At 36.5% G+C, this 22,270-nt stretch overlaps 1 protein-coding gene across 1 annotated transcript in view; it reads right to left on the reverse strand.

Moving 5' to 3' along the window:
- The window catches only part of niban2a (niban apoptosis regulator 2a), a 64,702-nt gene that overhangs the window by 11,509 nt on the left and 30,923 nt on the right, over positions 1-22,270 (reverse strand). Inside the window, exons 6-8 of the mRNA XM_059358135.1 lie at positions 8,688-8,803; positions 4,062-4,166; positions 3,077-3,239 (exon numbers count right to left, since the gene is read on the reverse strand). Coding sequence (XP_059214118.1) covers positions 3,077-3,239; positions 4,062-4,166; positions 8,688-8,803 — 384 coding nt within the window. The remainder of the gene's footprint in view (positions 1-3,076; positions 3,240-4,061; positions 4,167-8,687; positions 8,804-22,270) is intronic.

Below are 22,270 nucleotides of genomic sequence, written 5' to 3' on the forward strand. Positions count from 1 at the left end.
TAACCCCTCTACACTGGGTGAATAACCTCTCCTCACTGGGTGAATAACCCCTCTTCACAGGGTGAATAACCCCTCTTCTCAGGGTGAGTAACCCCTCTTCACTGGGTGAGTAACCCCTCTACACAGGGTGAGTAACCCCTCTTCACAGGGTGAATAACCCCTCTTCACTGGGTGAGTAACCCCTCTTCACTGGGTGAGTAACCCCTCTTCACTGGGTGAATAACCCCTCTTCACTGGGTGAGTAACCCCTCTTCACTGGGTGAATAACCCCTCTTCACTGGGTGAGTAACCCCTCTACACAGGGTGAGTAACCCCTATTCCCTGGGTGAGTAACCCCTCTTCACTGGGTGAATAACCCCTCTTCACAGGGTGAGTAACCCCTCTTCACAGGGTGAGTAACTCCTCTTCACAGGGTGAGTAACCCCTCTTCACTGGGTGAATAACCCCTCTTCACTGGGTGAATAACCCCTCTTCACAGGGTGAATAACCCCTCTTCACAGGGTGAGTAACCCCTCTTCACTGGGTGAATAACCCCTCTACACAGGGTGAGTAACCCCTCTACACAGGGTGAGTAACCCCTCTTCACTGGGTGAGTAACCCCTCTTCCCTGGGTGAGTAACCCCTCTTCACTGGGTAAGTAACCCCTCTTCCCTGGGTGAGTAACCCCTCTTCACAGGGTGAGTAACTCCTCTACACAGGGTGAGTAACCCCTCTTCACTGGGTAAGTAACCCCTCTTCCCTGGGTGAGTAACCCCTCTTCACTGGGTAAGTAACCCCTCTTCCCTGGGTGAGTAACCCCTCTTCACTGGGTGAGTAACCCCTCTTCACAGGGTGAGTAACTCCTCTTCATAGGGTGAGTAACCCCTCTTCCCTGGGTGAGTAACCCCTCTACACAGGGATTTCAGTCTTGTGTAAAGACTTGTTTTTAGGATTGACATTGTGAGTTTTTACCTAAAATATTGGCTCCAGTTGAGAGTTTTAGTTGCATGGAGTTTAAATGTTATTTCAAAAGTATTTTCTACCACCAGTATCTACCCACAGATACTGGAATGAGAAAAAATTTGCTCGTTTCAAGTATTTCTGGCTTATTTTAATGTTACTACAGTCGGGCTTTTTAAGCCACAATTGCTCAAAATAAGTATTTTTTTTAACTTTTTTTAAGACATCATTGTTTTTCCAGTGTCTAGATATTTTTACTTATTTAAATACTTTTTTATCAAGAAAAATGTACTTACTGCACTGGCAGATAATTTGACTTGTTTCCAGCATGTATTTGCTTAATTCTAGTTATTTATTTCTTATTTCCTGTCAGTTGGTTTTTGTGAGGAGAAAGTGCAACCAGAGGTGGAAACAGTCTGTACGGAGGGAGGGAGGGAGGTTTATTTCCAGGGAAAGGCCCCGTTGGTGCCCAAACGTCCAAACAAACCCGTCAGAAACTTGATCACTGTGGCGTTATTCAGAGCCTGAACTGATCGCTGCACTGTGCCAGTAATCCCCAAAGCAAATAAAGCACGAAACATCTGACTGAGTGAACAGAAGGAAAACAATGAAGAGGAGGGAAGATCATGTTACACGGCACAGCGAGCACCAAGTCAACCGAGTCACTCTGCAGAGCTGTTAGACAAGAGGAGGGAGGGAAACTGAGGTTGTGATTACAATAATCCATCTAAAGCAGAGAACACATCAAGGTTCTAATAGTTTAAGATTCTTCATTAGTTTTAGTTTTAAGTTCGTTGTGATTTTTTGTTTTCAAATTCAGTTAATTTTAATGAGTTTTTAGAGTGAGTTTGATAGTTTTAATTCGTTTTTATTTTTTGGAAAATGCTTAGTTTTAGTTTAGTTGTAGTTGTTTTGTAATGGGGTATTTGTTGGGTGCCAGATTCAATAAGATCACAATAAATGTTGCCTATTTGTCACTTTTTTCTCGTAAATTTGACAATTTTTTTCCGTTAATTCGTCACTTTTTTGTTATAAATTTGTCAGGTTTTTTTTATGAAGTCGTCACTTTTTTGTTATAAATTTGTCACTTTTTTCTCTTTAATTTGTCACTTTTTTCTTGTAAATTTGTCACTTTTTTTCTCGTAAATTTGAGATTTTTTTAAAATTAGTTTTAGTTTAGTTGTATTTTCTTTCTCCAATGGGGTATTTGTTGGGTCAAGATTCAATAAGGTCACAATAAATGTTGCCTATTTGTCACTTTTTTTCTCGTAAATTTGACAATTTTTTCCCGTTAATTCCTCACTTTTGTGTTATAAATTTGTCCGTTTTTTTCATAAATTCGTCACTTTTTTCTCTTTAATTTGTCACTTTTTTCTAGTAAATTTGAGATTTTTTTTAAATTAGTTTTAGTTTAGTTGTAGTTGTTTTGTAATGGGGTTTTTGTTGGGTGCCAGATTCAATAAGGTCACAATAAATGTTGCCTATTTGTCTTTTTTTTTTTTGTAAATTTGTCACTTTTTTTCCCCTAAATTTGACAATTTTTTCCCGTTAATTCCTCACTTTTTTGTTATAAATTTGTCACTTTTTTTTCATAAATTCTTCACTTTTTTTTCATAAATTCGTCACTTTTTTCTCTTTAATTTGTCACTTTTTTCTCGTAAATTTGAGATTTTTTTAAAATTAGTTTTAGTTGAGTTGTATTTTCTTTCTCTAATGGGGTATTTGTTGGGTCCAGATTCAATAAGGTCACAATAAATGTTTCCTTTATTTCCTTTGTCTGATCCATCTCAGCCCCAATAAGTTTATTAAGTCATAAAACCAGATGGATTAAATAGATTTAATATCAACCAAAAAGGTTTACGGATGAAAAAAGTTGACAAAGACGAAAACGAAGGACATTTTCACTATAATTTTAGTTAGTTTTAGTTAGTTTTGGAATCACAAAATACAGTTTCAGCTAGTTATCGTTTTTTAAAAAACTCTCGTTTTTATTTTTATTTCAGTTAACGAAAATGTATTTTTTTACTCTAGCTTTCGTTATTTCGTTAACTATAATAACCTTGGTGTTGACAGTTTCTATGTCTAGAACTATAGATTTCCATTTATGCCAGTAGATCTTTAACAGATCTTTGTTCACCTCGTATCTTGCTGCTGACGTGTTCTTTAGACGTGATGATCTGGTCCATGTCGGTCCTCAGCCTGGCGTCCAGCGGAGCTCTCTGGGCCTCGCAGGCTTCAGCCACGGCCTCGTACTGACCCGACGTCTGGGACAAAACCTGCTTGTAGATGGCATCGGAGATCTGGAGGACAGAGAGGACCAGAGACAGCACTGGTTGGAACCTGCTGGAGGGTTTCACATTGGTCTGTAGAACTGTTCAGTAGGGCTGCACCATTAATTTAATTTTAATCTTGATCATGATTTTGGCCACCACGATTAAATTAACCTGATCATCGGCGATATTTCCATTTTAAAATGCGTCTCTCCTGCATATTTAATCAACACTTTCTACACCAGTAGTCCACCAACCACCAGGGGGCGGGGCTGTGTTTCTCCCCTGAAAAAAGCCTGGTTGCTGATTGGATAGAACACTAAGCAGGATGTGACGTAGTACTGGACGCCACAACAACACGCAACATTTGTAAAAATGACACAAAATGACCAAAAATGACAAAAAAAAAGACACAAAATGACCAAACAAAGACACAAAATGACAAAAAAAGACTTTTTCTGGTGTTATTGGAGACTTTTGGGGACTCGTTCTTACTCTTCTAAACGAGCCGCGGGGGCCGGAGGCTCTTCTTAACGGGCCGCGGGGGCCAGAGTCTCTTCTTAACGGGCCGCGGGGGCCGGAGGCTCTTCTTAACGAGCCACGGGGGCCGGAGGCTCTTCTTAACGAGCCGCGGGGGCCGGAGGCTCTTCTTAACGGGCCGCGGGGGCCGGAGGCTCTTCTTAACGCGCCGCGGGGGCCGGAGGCTCTTCTTAACGAGCCGCGGGGGCCAGAGGCTCTTCTTAATGAGCCGCGGGGGCCAGAGGCTCTTCTTAACGCGCCGCGGGGGCCGGAAGCTCGTTATCATTTTGGCCATAATGGTGCAGCCCTACTGTCAGTCTGACAGGAACTCACCAGCATCCAGTGTCTCTGTCTCTGCTGCATCTTCCCCTTCAGACGAGGTCCGATCAGGCTCCTCAGCTCCGGGTGGAGAGTCTCCATCACCAGGTTGGCCAGAATCTGCACACACAAAATATACAGTATTTATTATCGTACACTACAGGAGAAAAGTTTGGAAGCAAGATCAAATCTGTACAACAAAAGATCATAGTTTCATTGCTATACTTTGCAACAAAATAAACATGATTATTATATAAAGAGTCACTTATTAGAACGTGTTTTGACTCTAATTATCAGCTCTTTGGGTTTTTATTGCTCTTCAGTCCTGCCTTTTCACCAGTTTCCTTCACTATGACACTGGGCCAACTGGGAATTTTTACATGAGGTGGAGTCAAAAACAGCCAATATCCTCCACCCAAAGAAAAACACAAATAAAGTCTAAAACCAGCCGCCTCTCTTTCCTTTGTGGCTTCATGGATACAGAGGAGCGATTGATACACAGAGAGGCAGGAAACACACACACACACACACACACACACACACACACACACACACACACACACCTCCATGAGGTTTTATCAGCTAGACTAAATATTTGGTGAAAGTTGTTGCTGGCTAATGATTGGCTGAGACAAAAGCAGCGTAGTGTTTTTTTCCACACAAATGAACAGAAACAGCTGATAAACAAGATAAACAACAGGTTATTGTCGTTTGTTTGTCTCTTTGTCTGCAGGTACTGAGCTCAATAGCTTTTATGCGGTTTTATTGTTGCTTGGTGGCTGTGATATCTCATACTTAAATGTTTTTTGTTCCACTTTTAACTTCGATCTGGACACACACACACACACGATTGTAAGGCCAAAAAAACTCTACTTATTGAACCATCAAGCATTTATTATTATCTATTATTTATTGTATTAGTATATATAACACATTCTCATATTATTCTTTTTTTTCATGCTTTTATTTTAGGAAAGAAAATAGGCAAATACTTAAAATAAATATATTTGGATTTATTTCGAGACATCATTGTTTTTCCAGTGCCTAGATATATATTTTTTTAAACTTATTTTAAGAATTCTTACAAAGAAAAATGTACTTACTGCACTGGCAGATAATTGTACTTGTTTTGAGCATGTATTTACTTATTTCTAATTATTTATTTCTCATTTTTTGTCAGTTGGTTTTTGCAGTGTGATTTCTGCCCTTAAGTTGCTAACATATCTGTATTTCTACTGGCATTGGTCTTTTTTTAGAGGGTTCTGGCTGCAGAGCTGCACTGTGAGGTCCAGAAGGTGATTTGAAGCCTTTCAAAATAAAAGCGAGTCTACCAGAAGCACGTATTTTTCGTTCCCCGTGTGAAGTTGTACCTGTAACTTTTCATCATATGAAGAAACAGAAACAGCCTAAATCACTAGAACGTTACGTTGCCCTGTAAAGTTATATTCATTTGAAAGAATCGGGTTTTTGGACTTTTTAAAAAAAAATGACACACAAACATATTTACACATTAAATGTATACATAAAATAAAGACCCAAGAAACAAACACGGGGAACGAAAAATACGTGCTTCAAGTATGCTCGCTTTTATTTTGAAAGGCTTCGAACCGATTTCCGGTCCTCATAGTACATACTAACATGTCTCTGCTGTGTCCAGTTGTTCCAGGAGCCTGAAATCAAAGCAGCTAATCAGAATCCAGACACTTCTAATTTTATTATTGACACCATGTTTTTCCTGCTGTGGTTGTGAAATACTTATTCTGCTGCAGCTATTTCTTTCTTCTAGTTATTGTTTGCGCGGTGCATTATGATGTTGTCGCTCTGAACAGTGTGACATGAATGATTTTCTCTTTGAGAATGTTGGTTTTTGTTTTGTGGCTAATGCAAACAGGAGGATATTATGAAGCAGCTGCAGGAATGTCAACATGACTCATTCTTCTCTTCCCGAACATGTTCAGTAGAAACACTCACATTCACAGATTAAAGCCTTTTAGTTTTACTACCTATTACCATGTAAACAGCTCTGTTCTATGGGTTTCTCTGCTAGATTCATAAAGCTCATAATTATATACTGATGGTCATTTTTCCCCTTTTCTCTATTCACATAATAGATTAAAAATCCACAGGAATGTCTGAACGGGGGAGACGCTGGAAAATGGAAAAATCTCCTACTGTAACTCCTGAAACACCCAGAATATATTCTCCTTAAAGGTCTCAAATATGCAGTATATTATCCTACAATGTCTCATACTGTTGTCATCTGCACCAGTTAAATATTAACATATTTAGCCTGTTACACTCAGATATTTACACCACCGGCCAAAAGTTTGGAAGCAAAGATATCAGAGTTTCATTTATAAACTTTGCAACAAAATAAACATGATTATTCTATAAAGAGTCACTTATTAGAACACATGTTGACTCTAATTATCAGCTCTTTGGGTTTTTATTGCTCAGACTTTGTGTTTCCTTCTTTCCTTAATGTATAAATCTGAACTCTTGTTTCTTTTGTCAGAGATATGAACACAGTTGAGATTTATTGGGATTTTTGGATCCAAACTCTCAAAAGACAAAGAGATGAAGTGAATAATGCAAACTGGGATTTGTTCCTCTCCTGACTCCTTGTCTCCTCTCCTGTCTCCTTGTCTCCTCTCTCGTATCCTCTCTCATCTCCTTGTCTCCTCTCCTGTCTCCTCTCTCATCTCCTCCACTGTCTCATCCCCTCTCCTGTCTCCTTGTCTCCTCTCCTCATCTTCTCTCTTGTCTCCTCTCTCCTCTCCTTGTTTCCTCTCCTTGTCCCCTCTCCTCATCTCTCCTTGTTTCCTCTCCTCTCCTTGTCTCCTCTCCTCCTCTCCCATCTCCTTGTCTCCTCTCCTCATCTCCTCTCCTGTCTCCTCCACTGTCTCCTTGTCTCCTCTCCTGTCTCCTTGTCTCCTCTCCTTGTCTTCTCTCTTGTCTCCTCTCTCCTCTCCTTGTTTCCTCTCCTTGTCTCCTCTCCTCATCTCTCCTTGTTTCCTCTCCTCTCTCCTCCACTGTCTCCTTGTCTCCTCTCATGTCTCCTTGTCTCCTCTCCTTGTGACTCTTCTAAATCTCCTCCACCCTAAAACTAAGCCCTTCTTTTCTTTTGGTAACATTTATTCATCAACTTTACCTTCATTGAATCAATGTTTACCTAAAGGTCATTGATTCAATGAAGGTAAAGTCTGATCATGTAGTAAACACATCCAGAAATACACACAATACACACTGGTTTTTATAAGAAGACATTAAGAACTCAACATTTAAGTTGCTTCATAACTTTTGGCCTGTAGTTTAACATTTTGAACACACTGAAATATTCAAGGAACGACTCAGAAAATCTGGATCCAGACAGGAAACATTAATAAAAATCACTCAGAGCCACAAACACACAGAGAGAGAAACTAGTGAAAGAGACTCATTGAGAGGGAGACCCCATCAACAGAGAGTGTGTGTGTGTGTGTGTGTGTGTGTGTGTGTGAGTGCTGGTATGTGAGGGTGGGTCTGGTTGCTGACAGCCTCTTTGAAGGCCTTGTGTATGTGTGTGTGTGTAGGTGTGTGTAGGTGTGTGTGTGTGTGTGTGTGTGTGTGTGTAGCTGCTCTCTAACACTCTGGTGTGAAGAAAGAAAAGGTGTGTTTTCATCAGCTGTGTTCATTGAGAAAAACCTCTGGGAAGTCTTTATTCTACTGACGCTGCATCCATCATGGTCCCTTTAACAGGTTGAACTCTGGACCAGACCTGAACCTGAGACAGGAACTAACAGGGACCTGCTCTAACTGTTAGCTACAGCTAACATGCTATCTGAGGTCAAATATCCTCCGTGTCAGTTCAGCTCAGTGTCAAGTTGTATGAGAGGATGAAGGCGATTAATCTGAAGGATGGAGCTCAGTAAAGTGGTTCCTTCCTACTTTTTTCGGTTAGGGTTAGACTTTAGGGTTTTTAGGACTTAGGGCTTTAGGACTTTAGAAGATCCAGTCTCTGAGCTGGGACACAATGATATATATATATATATATATATATATGATAATATCTGTATTTTTCATTATGGTTAAAAAAAATGCATATCATGACATTGGCAATGTTCCTACTTCTTGATGTAGTGGTTAAAGTTGTTTTGATCACAAAAAGCTACTTACTCCCTGTAGCTAAACACATGCAGCTTTCAAAATAAAAGCACAGTGTGTTAAGAGAATCCACCACAGAACTTACAAGAAGACTGTCAAAATAAGATGCCTTAAATAAAACATAGAAGAACCTTTATTCTCCTTTACAAAATGTCATTAAAATATGCCCCCGGAACCCCTAAATGGTTATTTTTATTATTTGCTCATTTTTATTATTTGCTCATACTCAAGAGTCAAGAGTAAATTTTTTGTATTTGGCAACTGTTGAGACTTCGATTCACACTACATTTTAGATTTTTAATTATTTATACAGACTACAAAAAGAAAATCATATTTTCTATATCTTTTTAAGTATTTCCTATTGTCGTCAAGAATATCGTTATCGCAAAAATAGCCTGAAATATGGTGATATTTTTTTAGGGCCATATCGCCCAGCCCTAATATACATACATACGTATATAATAGTGTGTGGAGGTTAATGTGAGGTCCTAATCTGACCTGTGGGGGCGCTCCACACATCAGGTCCCAGGTCCCGTAGTGTCCCTTGGCCTGTCTGTGCAGTCTGACAGCATCAGTGAAGGCTGGAGTCTCCACGGTGCTGTTCTCTGGAAGACCTGCAGGGGGCAGAGCAGAGCAGAAGATTAGAGACGTTACGAGGACCAGCAGACCCTCTGACCTCCTGATGCACAAACACTATAAACTACAGGACACGAGTCTGGAGCAAGATCACATTGGTACAAAAAGATCATAGTTTCATTGATAAACAAAATAAACCTGATTATTATATAAAGAGTCGCTTATTAGAACACATTAATTATCAGGTCTTTGGGTTTTTATTGCTTAGACTTTGTGTTTCCTTCTTTCCTTAATGTATAAATCTGAACTCTTGTTTCTTTTGTCAGAGATATGAACACAGTTGAGATTTACTGGCATTTTTGGATCCAAAAGTCTGTATGTTTTTGTCATTTAGTGTCTTCTTTTGGTCATTTTGTGTCTTTTGTGGTAATTTTACATCTTTTAATGGTCAATTTGTGTCCTTTTTTGGCCACTTTCCTTCTTTTCTGGTCATTTTAAGTATTTTTTTTGGTCAATTGGTGTCTTTTTTTGTGTCATTTTGTGTCTTCTTTTGGTCATTTGCAGCATTTGTGGTCACTTTCCATCTTTTCTGGTCATTTTGTGTCTTTTTTGTGTCATTTTGTGTCTTTTTTTTGTCATTTTGTGTCTTTTTAGTCATTTTGTTTCTTTTTTTGTCATTTTGTGTCTTTTTTTTGTCATTTTATGTCTTATTTTGGTCAATTTGTGGCTTTTTTTGTCATTTTGTGTCTTTTTTTGTCATTTTGTTTCTTTTTTTGTCATTTTTGTCTCCAAACTCTCAAAAGCCAAAGAGCTAAAGTGAATAATACAAACTGTGATTTGTTTTTTTGACTGTTGAACTGAAGTTGTGACTCTTCCTAATCTCCTCCACCCTAAAACTAAGCCCTTCTTTTCTTTTGGTAACATTTATTCACCAATGGTCTGAAAACATCAATGTTTACCTAAAGGTACATTGATTCAATAAAGGTAAAGTCTGATCATGTAGTAAACACATCCAGAAATACACAGAATACACACTGGTTTTAATAAGAAGACATTGAGAACACAACATTTAAGTTGATTCATAACTTTTGGCCTGTAGTTTAGCTGAAATGATCTAAATAACAAGTTTGTGGGATGATTTTTTGAATTTGTATTGAAGTAAGATTTCATTAATGTTCTGCAGTGACTAAATGGATGTTTACTTGGTATGAGATAAACAAACATTTCATTGGTTCCTACAGGTTCCCACACTAACAAACGCTTCACATCTGACTCATTTCTACTTTTGTCCAGCAGTATAATCCAGTAACGGTTGCCTGGGTGTCTGTCTCTCACACAGTTGTGTCATCCATAAAAACAGGAAGATGTCGGCTGGTTGGAGAACAGATTTCATGTGGTTGCCGTGGTTACCGCCCCTCCCAGCTGACACGACAACAGAAGTTGCCCACAAAGAGCTCGGCAACATGCGGATGTTTTTAGGAAGTTTGTTCTTATCATGTGATGCTATTGAATGAAAATACATCACTGTGTGTGTGTGTGTGTGTTGTGAGTGTATTGTGAGTGTGTGTGTGTGTGTTGTGAGTGTGTGTGTGTGTGTGTGTGTGTGTGTGTTGTGTGTGTTTTGAGTGTGTGTGTGTGTGTGTGTGTTGTGAGTGTGTGTGTGTGTGTGTGTGTTGTGTGTGTTTTGAGTGTGTTTTGAGTGTGTCTGTGTGTGTGTGTGTGTTGTGAGTGCGTGTGTGTGTGTGTGTGTTGTGAGTGTGTCTGTGTGTGTGTGTGTGTGAGTGTGTGTGTGTGTGTGTGTGTGTATGTGTTTTGAGTGTGTGCGTGTGTGTGTGTGTGTGTGTATGTGTTTTGAGTGTGTGTGTGTGTGTGTGTGTGTTGTGAGTGTGAGTGTGAGTGTGTGTGAGTGTGTGTGTGTGTGTTTTGAGTGTGTGCGTGTGTGAGTGTGTGTGTGTGTGTGTATGTGTGTGTAGGTGTGTGTAACTGTGTGTAGGTGTGTGTGAGTGTGTGTGTTGTGAGTGTGTGTGTGTGTGTGTGTGTGTGTGTGTGTTGTGAGTGTGTGTGTGTGTGTGTGTGTGTGTGTTGTGTGTGTTTTGAGTGTGTTTTGAGTGTGTGTGTGTTTTGAGTGTCTGTGTGTGTGTGTGTGTGTGTGTGTTGTGAGTGTGTGTGTGTGTGTGTGTGTGTGTGTGTGTGTGTGTGTGTGTGTGTCTGTGTGTGTGTGTCTGTGTGTGTTTTGAGTGTGTGTGTGTGTGCGTGTGTTGTGTGTGTTTTGAGTGTGTTTTGAGTGTGTGTGTGTGTGTGTGCTGTGAGTGTGTGTGTGTGTGTTGAAAACCAAACATCTCTCTCACAAAACAGTAGAAACAGGAGTTTACACTGTAAAAACCAACTGACAAAAATAAGAAATTAATAACTAGAGTTAAGCAAAAACATGCTGGAAACAAGTCAAATTATCTGCCAGTTCAGTAAGTTAATGTTTCTTTGTAAGAATTCTTTAAATAAGTAAAAAAATATCTAGAAACTGGAAAAACAATGACGTCTTAAAATAAATCCAAATCTACTTATTTTGAGCAATTATTGCTTGAAAAGCCCAAATGTAGTGACATTAAAATAAGCCACAAATACTTGAAAATAGATAGAAAATGCTTTTGTAATATAATTTAAACTCCATGCAGCTAAAACTCTGAACTGGAGCCAATATTTGAGGTAAAAACTCACCATATTCAACAGTTGAATAGATTGAAAAGCATGAAAAAGCTCACAATGTCAATCCTAAAAACAAGTCTTTACACAATAAGATCATTAAATCAGCACATAAAGCTATGGTCAGTAGGTAAATTATACTCAGAACAAGATAATTAAGATACTATTGATAGATAGAAGATGAAAATACTTGGTGAGCTTGATGTTTTTGCAGTGTGACGTTAAAGATGTCTATAATTAGCAGTTTGTCCTTTAAAGCAGTTCTTCCTTAAAATAAAAGTGAGTGATTGAGCTCCAGATGTGGCAGCAACACAGTTCTTTGATCCAAGAATGTTTAATTAAAGGATCTGTTTTCTGTTTGTCAGTCCGGTTCTTATTGAAATGTTGTTATAAAAATAATAATAATGATATAACCCAACTCCAACAATACCAGCAAAATCTTCAACTTTACTTTAGAATCCAGCTCATCTGTATTAGTGGTGAAATATATACTTAAATAAAAGTAGTTATACTACAATGATACAACTTTTTTAATGAAATGACCAGCTCCAAAACAACCAGTGTCATTTGATACATTACAGGAATGATGACAGCAATACAACCAAAGAGCAAAATGTGTGATTCTTATGATGAAAGACAGCAGAATATGGGTCTAAAGGAGTAAAAAAGACACAAAATTACTGAAAAAAAGACACAAAATGACCAGAAAAAGACACAAAAAGACACAGAATGACAAAAAAGACACAAAATGACCAAAGAAAAAGATACAAAATTACAAAAAAAAAGACACAAAATGACCAGAAAGACACAAAAAGACACAAAATGACCAAATAATCTATCTATGAACTATGAATGTGTTTGAAGCTGATCTCCTGCTGTCTGTCTCTTATTCTCCCTCTGAGTCTCTAATATTTAGTGTCCAGAGGTTCTCAGGAGAACTTGATCCAGAACAATCTTTACCTCCTGACCCTCCAGAGCCTCAGCAGAGTTAGAGAGCCCGACTACTTCCTGTCTGCCCCCCCCCCCCCCCCCCTCCTCACTCCGTGGTCACTTCCTGTCTTTGTCAGCCTCCTCTGACTCACACACTCAGACAAAACAACTCCACAGACACTTGGCCAAAAAAAACACACACACAAAATGACTAAAAAAGACACAAAATGACCAAAAAAAGACACAAGATGACTACAAAAAAGACACAAAATGACCAAAAAAGACACAAAATGACCAAAAAAAAGACACAATAGGACCAAAAAAGACACAAAATGACTAAAAAAAGACACAAAAATGACCAAAAATAGACACAAAATGACCAAAAAAGGACACAAAAGGACCAAAAAAGATACAAAATGACCAAAAAAAGACACAAAAGGACCAAAAAAGACACAAAATGACCAAAAAAGACACAAAATGACCAAAAAAAGACACAAAATGACCAAAAAAGACACAAATGACCAAAAAAGACACAAATGACCAAAAAAGACACAAAATTACTAAAAAAGACACAAAATTACTAAAAAAAAGACACAAAATGACCAAAAAAGACACAAAATGACAAAAAAAGACACAAAATGACAAAAAAAGACACAAAATGACTAAAAAAAGACACAAAATGACCAAAAAATACACAAAATGACTAAAAAAAGACACAAAAATGACCAAAAAAAGACACAAAATGACCAGAAAAAGACACAAAAATGACCAAAAAAAGACACAAATGACCAAAAAAGACACAAAATTACTAAAACAAAGACACAAAAGGACCAAAAAATACACAAAATGACTAAAAAAAGACATACAAATGACAAAAAAAAGACACAAGATGACTAAAAAAAGACACAAAATGACCAAAAAAGACACAAAATGACCAAAAAAAGACACAAAAGGACCAAAAAAGATACAAAGTGACCAAATAAAGACACAAAATGACTAAAAAAGACACAAAATGACTAAAAAAGACACAAAATGACCAAAAAAAGACACAAATTACTAAAAAAAAGACACAAAAGGACCAAAAAATACACAAAATGACTAAAAAAAGCCATAAAAATGACCAAAAAAAGACACAAAATGACCAAAAAAAGACACAAAAATGACCAAAAAAAAGACACAAAAGGACCAAAAAAGATACAAAGTGACCAAATAAAGACACAAAATGACCAAAAAAGACACAAATGACCAAAAAAGACACAAAATTACTAAAAAAGACACAAAATGACCAAAAAAATACACAAAATGACTAAAAAAATACACAAAAATGACCAAAAAAAGACACAAAATGACCAAAAAAAGACACAAAAATGACCAAAAAAAAGACACAAAAGGACCAAAAAAAGACACAAAACTACTAAAATTATTACATTATACCCACAATCATCCACTATAGGAAAACTACATTTTAGTCTAATTTATTGGGACTTTCAGAGGAATCAGCTTCAACAGAACACAACAACTTACAGAACTGCCTCACACAACGTTTTGCTTTTGTTTGCTTTCTTTAAACTTGTATATGTGTGTATGAAGATCCACTGTAGGCCCACAGATTAAAGCATATACAGTCATGGAAAAAAATATTCAGTTTCTTGTAGATTTTAATGTCTGGTTCAACTAAAGGTTCATTTGTTTGGACAAATATAATGAAAACAACAAAAGTAGCTGATAAGAGTTTAATTTAAAAGCTGATATCTAGACATTTAACATGGTTTTAACCAAAATCATTATCAAGAAAACCATGGAAAATGTCTATGTATATATATATATATATATATATTAGAGATTGAGACCGTAAACTCATTAAGACAATGTTTACTGAGGTAATAAATCAAGTGAGAAGTAGGGTCATTTTCTCATAGGTATCTATACAATCAGACTTCCGCATTGGCTTCACTTTTATACAGTCTATGCATATGCATGTTACATTTACATTTAGTCATTTATCAGATGCTTTTATCCAAAGCGACTTACAGGAAAAAAGCGGAGCCCTCCTGCCCAGTAACAAAGAGCTAGCAGTAATGAAAACGTGACTCACGTCTCCCATTTTTCCACATTTTTTTACAGAACTAAAATACAGTTTGGACCCATATTTTGCTGTCTTTCATCATAAGAATCATAAGAATGGTTTGATGGCTGTATCCTAATGATATTTTTCTTTTTCTACAACGTTATCCAGTGATATTTATCTATAGATTCATTGGTACATTACAAAAAGGAACTGCTGATTTGGAATAATTTTAATGGTGCCAAAAAAATGTTGTAATCCCTTATTAGCTAACTCACCGTCTCCATGGAAACGTTATACTTCCTTTTTTACAACTGTCTTACAGAAGTAACAAAGAATAGCATGAGAGTGACTAACACAACCCCTTGTTTTATTTAAGACAAACCTAAAACTCTTTAAGAGGCAAACACTGGGCCTGAAACATGAAACCGGTGGAAAAGTGCTTTAAACCTGCATTCTTTTTATCAGCCAGCAGGGGGCGACACCACCGGCAGCAAAAAGAAGTCCATAAAATGAGTTTTGCTGACTGCAAATATTTATTTCACTCTTTCTTTCTGTGCATAATATATATAAGGTAATAGTTAGATTTTTTTTGGTCCCAAAAATAAGTCCAATTGTTTACAGGATCGTCTCAATAAATCAGAATGTGATGAAAAGTCAATTTCAACCAAGAAAATGGAGAGTCTTCAGGAATTTTATGTGGTTTTTTTTGGTCATTTTGTGTCTTTTTTTAAGTTATTTTGCGTCTATTTGGGTCATTTTATGTCTTTTTTTGGTCAATTTGTGTCTTTTTTTAAGTTATTTTACGTCTATTTGGGTCATTTTATGTCTTTTTTTGGTCAATTTGTGTCTTTTTTTAAGTTATTTTGCATCTATTTGGGTCATTTTATGTCTTTTTTTGGTCAATTTGTGTCTTTTTTTAAGTTATTTTGCATCTATTTGGGTCATTTTATGTCTTTTTTTGGTCAATTTGTGTCTTTTTTGGTCATTAAGTGTCTTTTTTGGTCATTTTTGGTCTTTTTTTGGTCATTTTGTGTCTTTTTTGGGTCATTTTATGTCTTTTATGGTCGTTTAGTGTCTTTTTTGGGTCATTTTATGTCTTTTATGGTCGTTTAGTGTCTTTTTTGGGTCATTTTATGTCTTTTATGGTCGTTTAGTGTCTTTTTTTTTTGTCATTTTGTGTCTTTTTGAAGTGATCAAAGAAGCACCTGAAGTGGTTTATGAGAAATGACCACAGTGTGTTTGTTGTTTGTCTAGTGTTAGTTGTGTAACTCCTGCTGTCAGGGTGTGACTGGGAGGTTTAGTTAGAGACAAACACAGACTGGACTAATGCCACGTAGTACTACTTAGAGCCCCTTAAATAAATACTACTAGTAAATATGGAGTATTAAACCTAATCGTATAATCACATTGTTTACCTGGAGCTGTCTGAACAACATCCAGTCTGTCTGTTGGCTCTTTAGTTTGACACAATCCTGTCATCAACTCTGGTTTTATTCTAGTGGGACTCGTTTAGCACAACAATTGTCATAATTCTCTGGTCATTTTGTGTATTTTTTTTAGTCATTTTGTGTCTTTTTATGTCTTTTTTTAGTCATTTTGTGTCCTTTTTTGGTCATTTTGTGTCTTTCTTTTTAGTCATTTTGTGTCTTTTTTAGTTATTTTGTGTCTTTTTTTGTTTTTTTTGTCTTTAATAGGTTTTTTTTTGGTCATCTTGTGTCTTTTTTAGTTATTTTGTGTCATTGTGTGTCTTTTTTAAGTTATTTTATGTCTTTTTAAAGTTATTTTATGTCTTTTTTTAGTCATTCTGTGTCTTTTTTGGTCATTTTGTGTCTTTTTTTAGTTATTTTGTGTCTTTTTTTAGCCATTGTGTGTCTTTTTTTAAGTTATTTTGTGTCTTTTTTTAGTCATTTTGTGTCTTTATTTTGTCATTTTGTGTCTTTTTTAGTCATTTTGTGTCTTTTTTTGGTCTTTTTCTTTTTTTAGTCATTTTGTGTATTTTTTGGGTCATTTTGTGTCTTAATTTTGTGTCTTTTTTAGTCATTTTGTGTCTTTTTTTTGTCTTTTTGTGTCTCTTTTTAGTCATTTTGTGTCTTTTTTGGTCACTTAGTGTCTTTTTTAATTATTTTGTGTCATTGTGTGTCTTTTTTAAGTTATTTTATGTCTTTTTAAAGTTATTTTATGTCTTTTTTTAGTCATTCTGTGTCTTTTTTGGTCATTTTGTGTCTTTTTTTAGTTATTTTGTGTCTTTTTTGGGTCATTTTGTGTCTTTTTTTTGTCATTTTGTGTCTTTTTTACTCATGTTGTGTCTTTTTTGTCTTTTAGAACATCCAGTCTGCCTGTTTGCTCTTTAGTTTTCCAGAATAAATCAGTAAAGTCAACACTTTTAGGGCCCAAACGTCGTCCACATCAGCAGTATGAAACGCCTGGAAGTGAATTCTTCCACATTCTCAGCTTGTTGCTCACTTGAAGAGTAATTTCCTCTCGGTACCGACAGAAAAACTGAAATATTTTTTGACGATTAGCCAACAGGCCTGTGAACCACGACACATTCTCCATGTGAATGAACCAGGAACCAGATCAAGGAACAGATTACAGTTTCTCTACTCTCTCTCTGTGTGTGTGTGTGTGTGTGTGTGTGTGTGTGTGTGTGTGTGTGCTCTCTGTATAAATAGAACATGTGGCAGCACTTACCACGGTCTCTTTATTTGAGGCATTTCCCTCCCAGCTCACCAGCTCAGCTTGGTGGGATTCTAGCAGCAGTTCTCAGGCCTTCACCTCCACCAATGTGTACGTTTTTCTCAGTGATAAATATACTCAACATCTTTTAAAACACATTATGCATTTAGACGTCAAATATGGTCCAATTAGACTTCAGCTTCAGGCCGCCAGCCGTCACACTGAAGCACGTTTTAACCTTATTCATATACAGTCTATGGTTTTAACCCTTTGATGCTCAACAACATGGTCTAAAGTGACCCGACAGAGTTTTTATGTTCTATATCTTTACAATAAATTATTTTCATCATTCAGTATTCCAGGTTTTCCTCAATTAGTTTGTTTTTGATCATCATACATCCTCATTTTATGTTTTCCTTTGTTCATTTTTTAATAAAATCCCTTTTTGTCTCATTACTCTTCTAATGCACAACATGGGTCATGCTAAGTAGCTTGCTAAGCTAACTACTAGCTAACTTCTTAGCCAAGTAGCTTGTAAGCTAACTACTTAGCTAACTTCTTGGGTAAGTATTTAGCTAAGTAGCTTGTAAGCTAACTACTTAGTTAACTTCTTGGGTAAGTATTTAGCTAAGTAGCTTGTAAGTAGCTTGTAAGCTAACTACTTAGCTAACTTCTTGGGTAAGTGTTTAGCAAAGTAGCTTGTAAGCTAACTACTTAGCTAACTTCTTGGGTAAGTATTTAGATAAGTAGCTTGCTAAACTAACTACTTAGTTAACTTCTTGGGTAAGTATTTAGCTAAGTAGCTTGTAAGCTAACTACTTAGCTAACTTCTTAGGTAAGTATTTAGCTAAGTAGCTTGTAAGCTAACTACTTAGCTAACTTCTTAGGTAAGTATTTAGCTACGTAGCTTGTAAGCTAACTACTTAGCTAACTTCTTGGGTAAGTATTTAGCTAAGTAGCTTGTAAGCTAACTACTTAGCTAATTTCTTGGGTTAGTATTTAGCTAAGTAGTTTGTAAGCTAACTACTTAGCTAACTTCTTAGGTAAGTGTTTAGCAAAGTAGCTTGTAAGCTAACTACTTAGCTAACTTCTTGGGTAAGTATTTAGCTAAGTAGCTTGTAAGCTAACTACTTAGCTAACTTCTTGGGTAAGTATTTAGATAAGTAGCTTGTATAGCTAACTACTTATCTAACTTATTGGGTAAGTATTTAGCTAAGTAGCTTGCTAAACTAACTACTTAGCTAACTTCTTGGCTAAGTAGCTTGCTGAGCCAACTACTAAGCCAAGAAGTTAGCTAAGTAGTTAGCTTAGCAAGCTACTTAGCCAAGTAGTTGGCAAAATAATAATACTAGAGGCAAAATGTAAATAATGATCAGTTGTTATCAAAAACAAGATATTTAAAGAATACTTGGAATATTCAATCATAAAATAAGTTGATATTAAAAGATAGAGCACAGAAACACACAGCAGCATTAATAACATGAAGGGAATGAATGAGTTGTTGTACATTAGAAGGGGTCAACATGTTGGTCATTAAAGGGTTAAACTCTCCTTCCTGCTGCTCCCTCTGACATGCCTGAGTAATATTTCTCCATATGGTGCTGCAACCGTATGGAAGCAGCCAAACCACAGAACAATAAATAGTGAGTGAAACATACCATGAGCCGCAGACATCACACACACATGACTGGATGTCCTAAAATACCATGAGAGCAGATCTCTGAGTTGGTTTGTGCATCAGCACACTGCAAAAAAGGTCTAAAAAACAAGATAAAAGCACTAAATCTAACAAAGACGGAAAGTGACCACAATAGACACTAATCGACCAAAAGAAGACACAAAATGACCAAAAAAGAGAGAAATTGACCAAAAAAAATGACAAAAAACACAGAAAATGACCAAAAAAAGAGACAAAATGACCAGAAAAGACGCAAAGTGACCACAAAATTACCAAAAAAAGACGCAAAATTACCACAAAAAAAGACACAAATAGATTAAAAAAAAGACACAAATTGACCAGAAAAGATGGAAAGTGATCCAAAAAAAAGACACAAATTACCACAAAAGATACAAAATGACACAAAAAAAAAGACACAAAAAGACACTAATTTACCAAAAAAAGACACTAATTTACCAAAAAAAGACACTAATTTACAAAAAAAACCACACAAACTCTTAAAACCAGATAAATGATCTAACACTTCTAAATCTAAAGTTTTTTTTTATCTTGGTAAGAACCAAATAATCATCAGGTCACTCTGCTCGGGCCAGTTCATCACTGCTGGCAGCTTTACTTTATCTGGTTTTAAAAGTTAATTTATTATTTTAAGTGTTCAACATGCTTATTTCTAGATTTAATAATCTGAATTTAATAAATCTTGTCGTCTTTTATCTGGTTTTAGACCTTTAGATTTACTGTTTGATCTGGTTTTAGACCTTTAGATTTACTGTTTGATCTGGTTTTAGACCTTTAGATTTACTGTTTGATCTGGTTTTAGACCTTTAGATTTACTGTTTGATCTGGTTTTAGACCTTTAGATTTACTGTTTGATCTGGTTTTAGACCTTTAGATTTACTGTTTGATCTGGTTTTAGACCTTTAGATTTACTGTTTGATCTGGTTTTAGACCTTTAGATTTACTGTTTGATCTGGTTTTAGACCTTTAGATTTACTGTTTGATCTGGTTTTAGACCTTTAGATTTACTGTTTGATCTGGTTTTTGGCCCTTTTTTGCAGTGTAAACTCTATACTGTAAATTGTCTGGTGATGACATCATAGATTAGATACATTTCTGCATTTTTAATCCTGCAGCAGCGTGAGAAGACGCTGCTCTGCTGCTGACGGCATAAAGAAATGTTCTGTTATCAGGCTTTCTGTTGCAGGTCTGTTCTTGCTGAATGGATCAGAGCTGTTAGAGGTGATGGATGGTTCTCAGCTAGCAGCTTCAGACTACTAATGTGATGCAGCATCAGGCTGCTGCACAGACTCACAACACACTCAACCCTTAAGGGCTTAGACCAGGGGTCTCAAACTGGCGGCCCACGGGCCAATTGTGGCCCTCGTGGCGATATTTTGTGGCCCCCACCTTGATATGAAAGTTTAATGTGAGTTTTATATGAATGGCACTTTACCGTGTTGTGTGTGGGAGGTCCCTTTAATTACTGTTTTTGGTTATTCTGTGTCTTTTTTTGGTAATTTTGTGCATTTTTCTTCGTAACTTTGTGTCTTTTTTGTGTCATTTTGTGTCTTTTTAGCAATTTTGTGTCTTTTTTTGTAATTTTGTGTCTTTTGGGTCATTTTGTGTCTTTTTTAAATAATTTTGTGTCTTTTTGGTAATTCTGTGTTTTTTTTGGTCATTTTCAAAAAATAGATCAAAATCACAAAAAAAACAAAAAAAATAAAAAAAACACGTAAAAAACAAAAACGCGCACAGAATTACAAAAAAAACAAATAAAAAACATACAAAAAACACACAGGAACACACATTAAAAACACATCAAAAAATTACAAACATGAAAAAACACAGAACACACACATAAAAACCACCAAAAACACACACAAAAATTACAAAAAACACAAAAAATAGCCCAAAATCACAAAAAAACCCCAGTAAAAAACAGTTGCGTTAAAAATGTTGAAACACACTGCAAAATCTGAAAAATATCAGCAAAAAAAAACAGTAAAATCATGTTCCACTTGGTGATTTTAACCTTTGCTGAAAAAGAGTTTTAGCTCTAAATGTGACATGGAAACTTGTGTAAAAGCCAAAACTTTAGAGTTGAGCTGCAGCAGGAAACATGCTGCTGAAGGTTTCTACCTCAGGAAGAAGTTTCTGGACTCCAGACGGTTTTATTAATGATGAAAATTGTTGTTGAATATTGAATAATGAGTTGTTGCATCAGAACTAGACGTCACCATGTTTACTCGTCACGTTCATTATGAATCTCAGCTCCTCTCTAAGTGTCTAAGTGGCTTTATGGAAAATGTCTTTTTGGGCTTTACTGCTTCCACATTGGCTCATTATGATATTTTGCTCAGCAGGTTAATTATGGAGATGCAGAGACTGGAGCCTGGGTTCTGCAGAGCGTAACCACAGAGTCCTCTGCTGCAGGTCAAGCATGCACAGCAGTCTCACTTCAATCTTCTTAAGTGCTGATTCTGAAGTGCAAACAAAGAGAAGCAGTAAAGTTATTATCCAAAGAGTCCTTTAGACGAGTCTATTAGGGTTCTCCATCATCCTGCTTCAACTCTAGCCTTGTTCCACTGGGACACGCTGACCAATCAGCCGGCTGCAGCTGTGTGATGAGGTCATCTGGTAACTGAGCTTATTAACAGGACACTTTGCAAATCTTCCTGTTAAAGGGATGCAAAGCAGCAGCCGAGCACTTTATCTAAAGCTGTTGAGGGTAAAACAACCGGAGCTTTAGTGGATTCTAATAGATCTTCAGTATGTCAGTGAGAACATTTAACTTGTGGTTTTTAGTGATCAAAGCCAGCTGAATAGAGTCAGTGTTCAGCTGAAGCTGCTTTGCATGAAGCTTCTGAGCTGCCAGCAGATTATTCTCCATGTGGAGCTGCAGAGTGTTTCTGTACTGTGACTGACAGAGTTTGTGACCAAAAAAAGACGTAAAATGACCAAAAAAAGACACAAAATAACCAAAAAAAGACACAAAATGAGCAGAAAAGACGTTAAGTGACCAAAAACAGACACAAAATTAACAAAAAGGAAACAAATTGACCACAAAAAGATCCAAAATTAACACAAAAGACACAAAATGACCACAAAATGACCAAAAAAGAAACAAAATGACCAAAAAAAAGGGATAAAATGACCAGAAAAGACACAAAATGACGAAAAAAGACACAAATTGACCAAAAAAAGACATAAAATAACCAGAAAAGATGGAAAGTGACCAAAAAAAGACATAAAATGATCAGAAAAGATGGAAAGTGACCAAAAAAAGACATAAAATGATCAGAAAAGATGGAAAGTGACCAAAAAAATAAAATAAAATGATCAGAAAAGACGGAAAGTGACCAAAAAACGACACAAATTGACCAAAAAAAGACATAAAATGACCAAAAAAGACACAAATTGCCCACAATAAGACGCAAAATTACCACAATAGAC

The sequence above is a fragment of the Centropristis striata genome, chromosome 19, assembly GCF_030273125.1.
Source record: "Centropristis striata isolate RG_2023a ecotype Rhode Island chromosome 19, C.striata_1.0, whole genome shotgun sequence".
NCBI lineage: Eukaryota > Metazoa > Chordata > Actinopteri > Perciformes > Serranidae > Centropristis > Centropristis striata.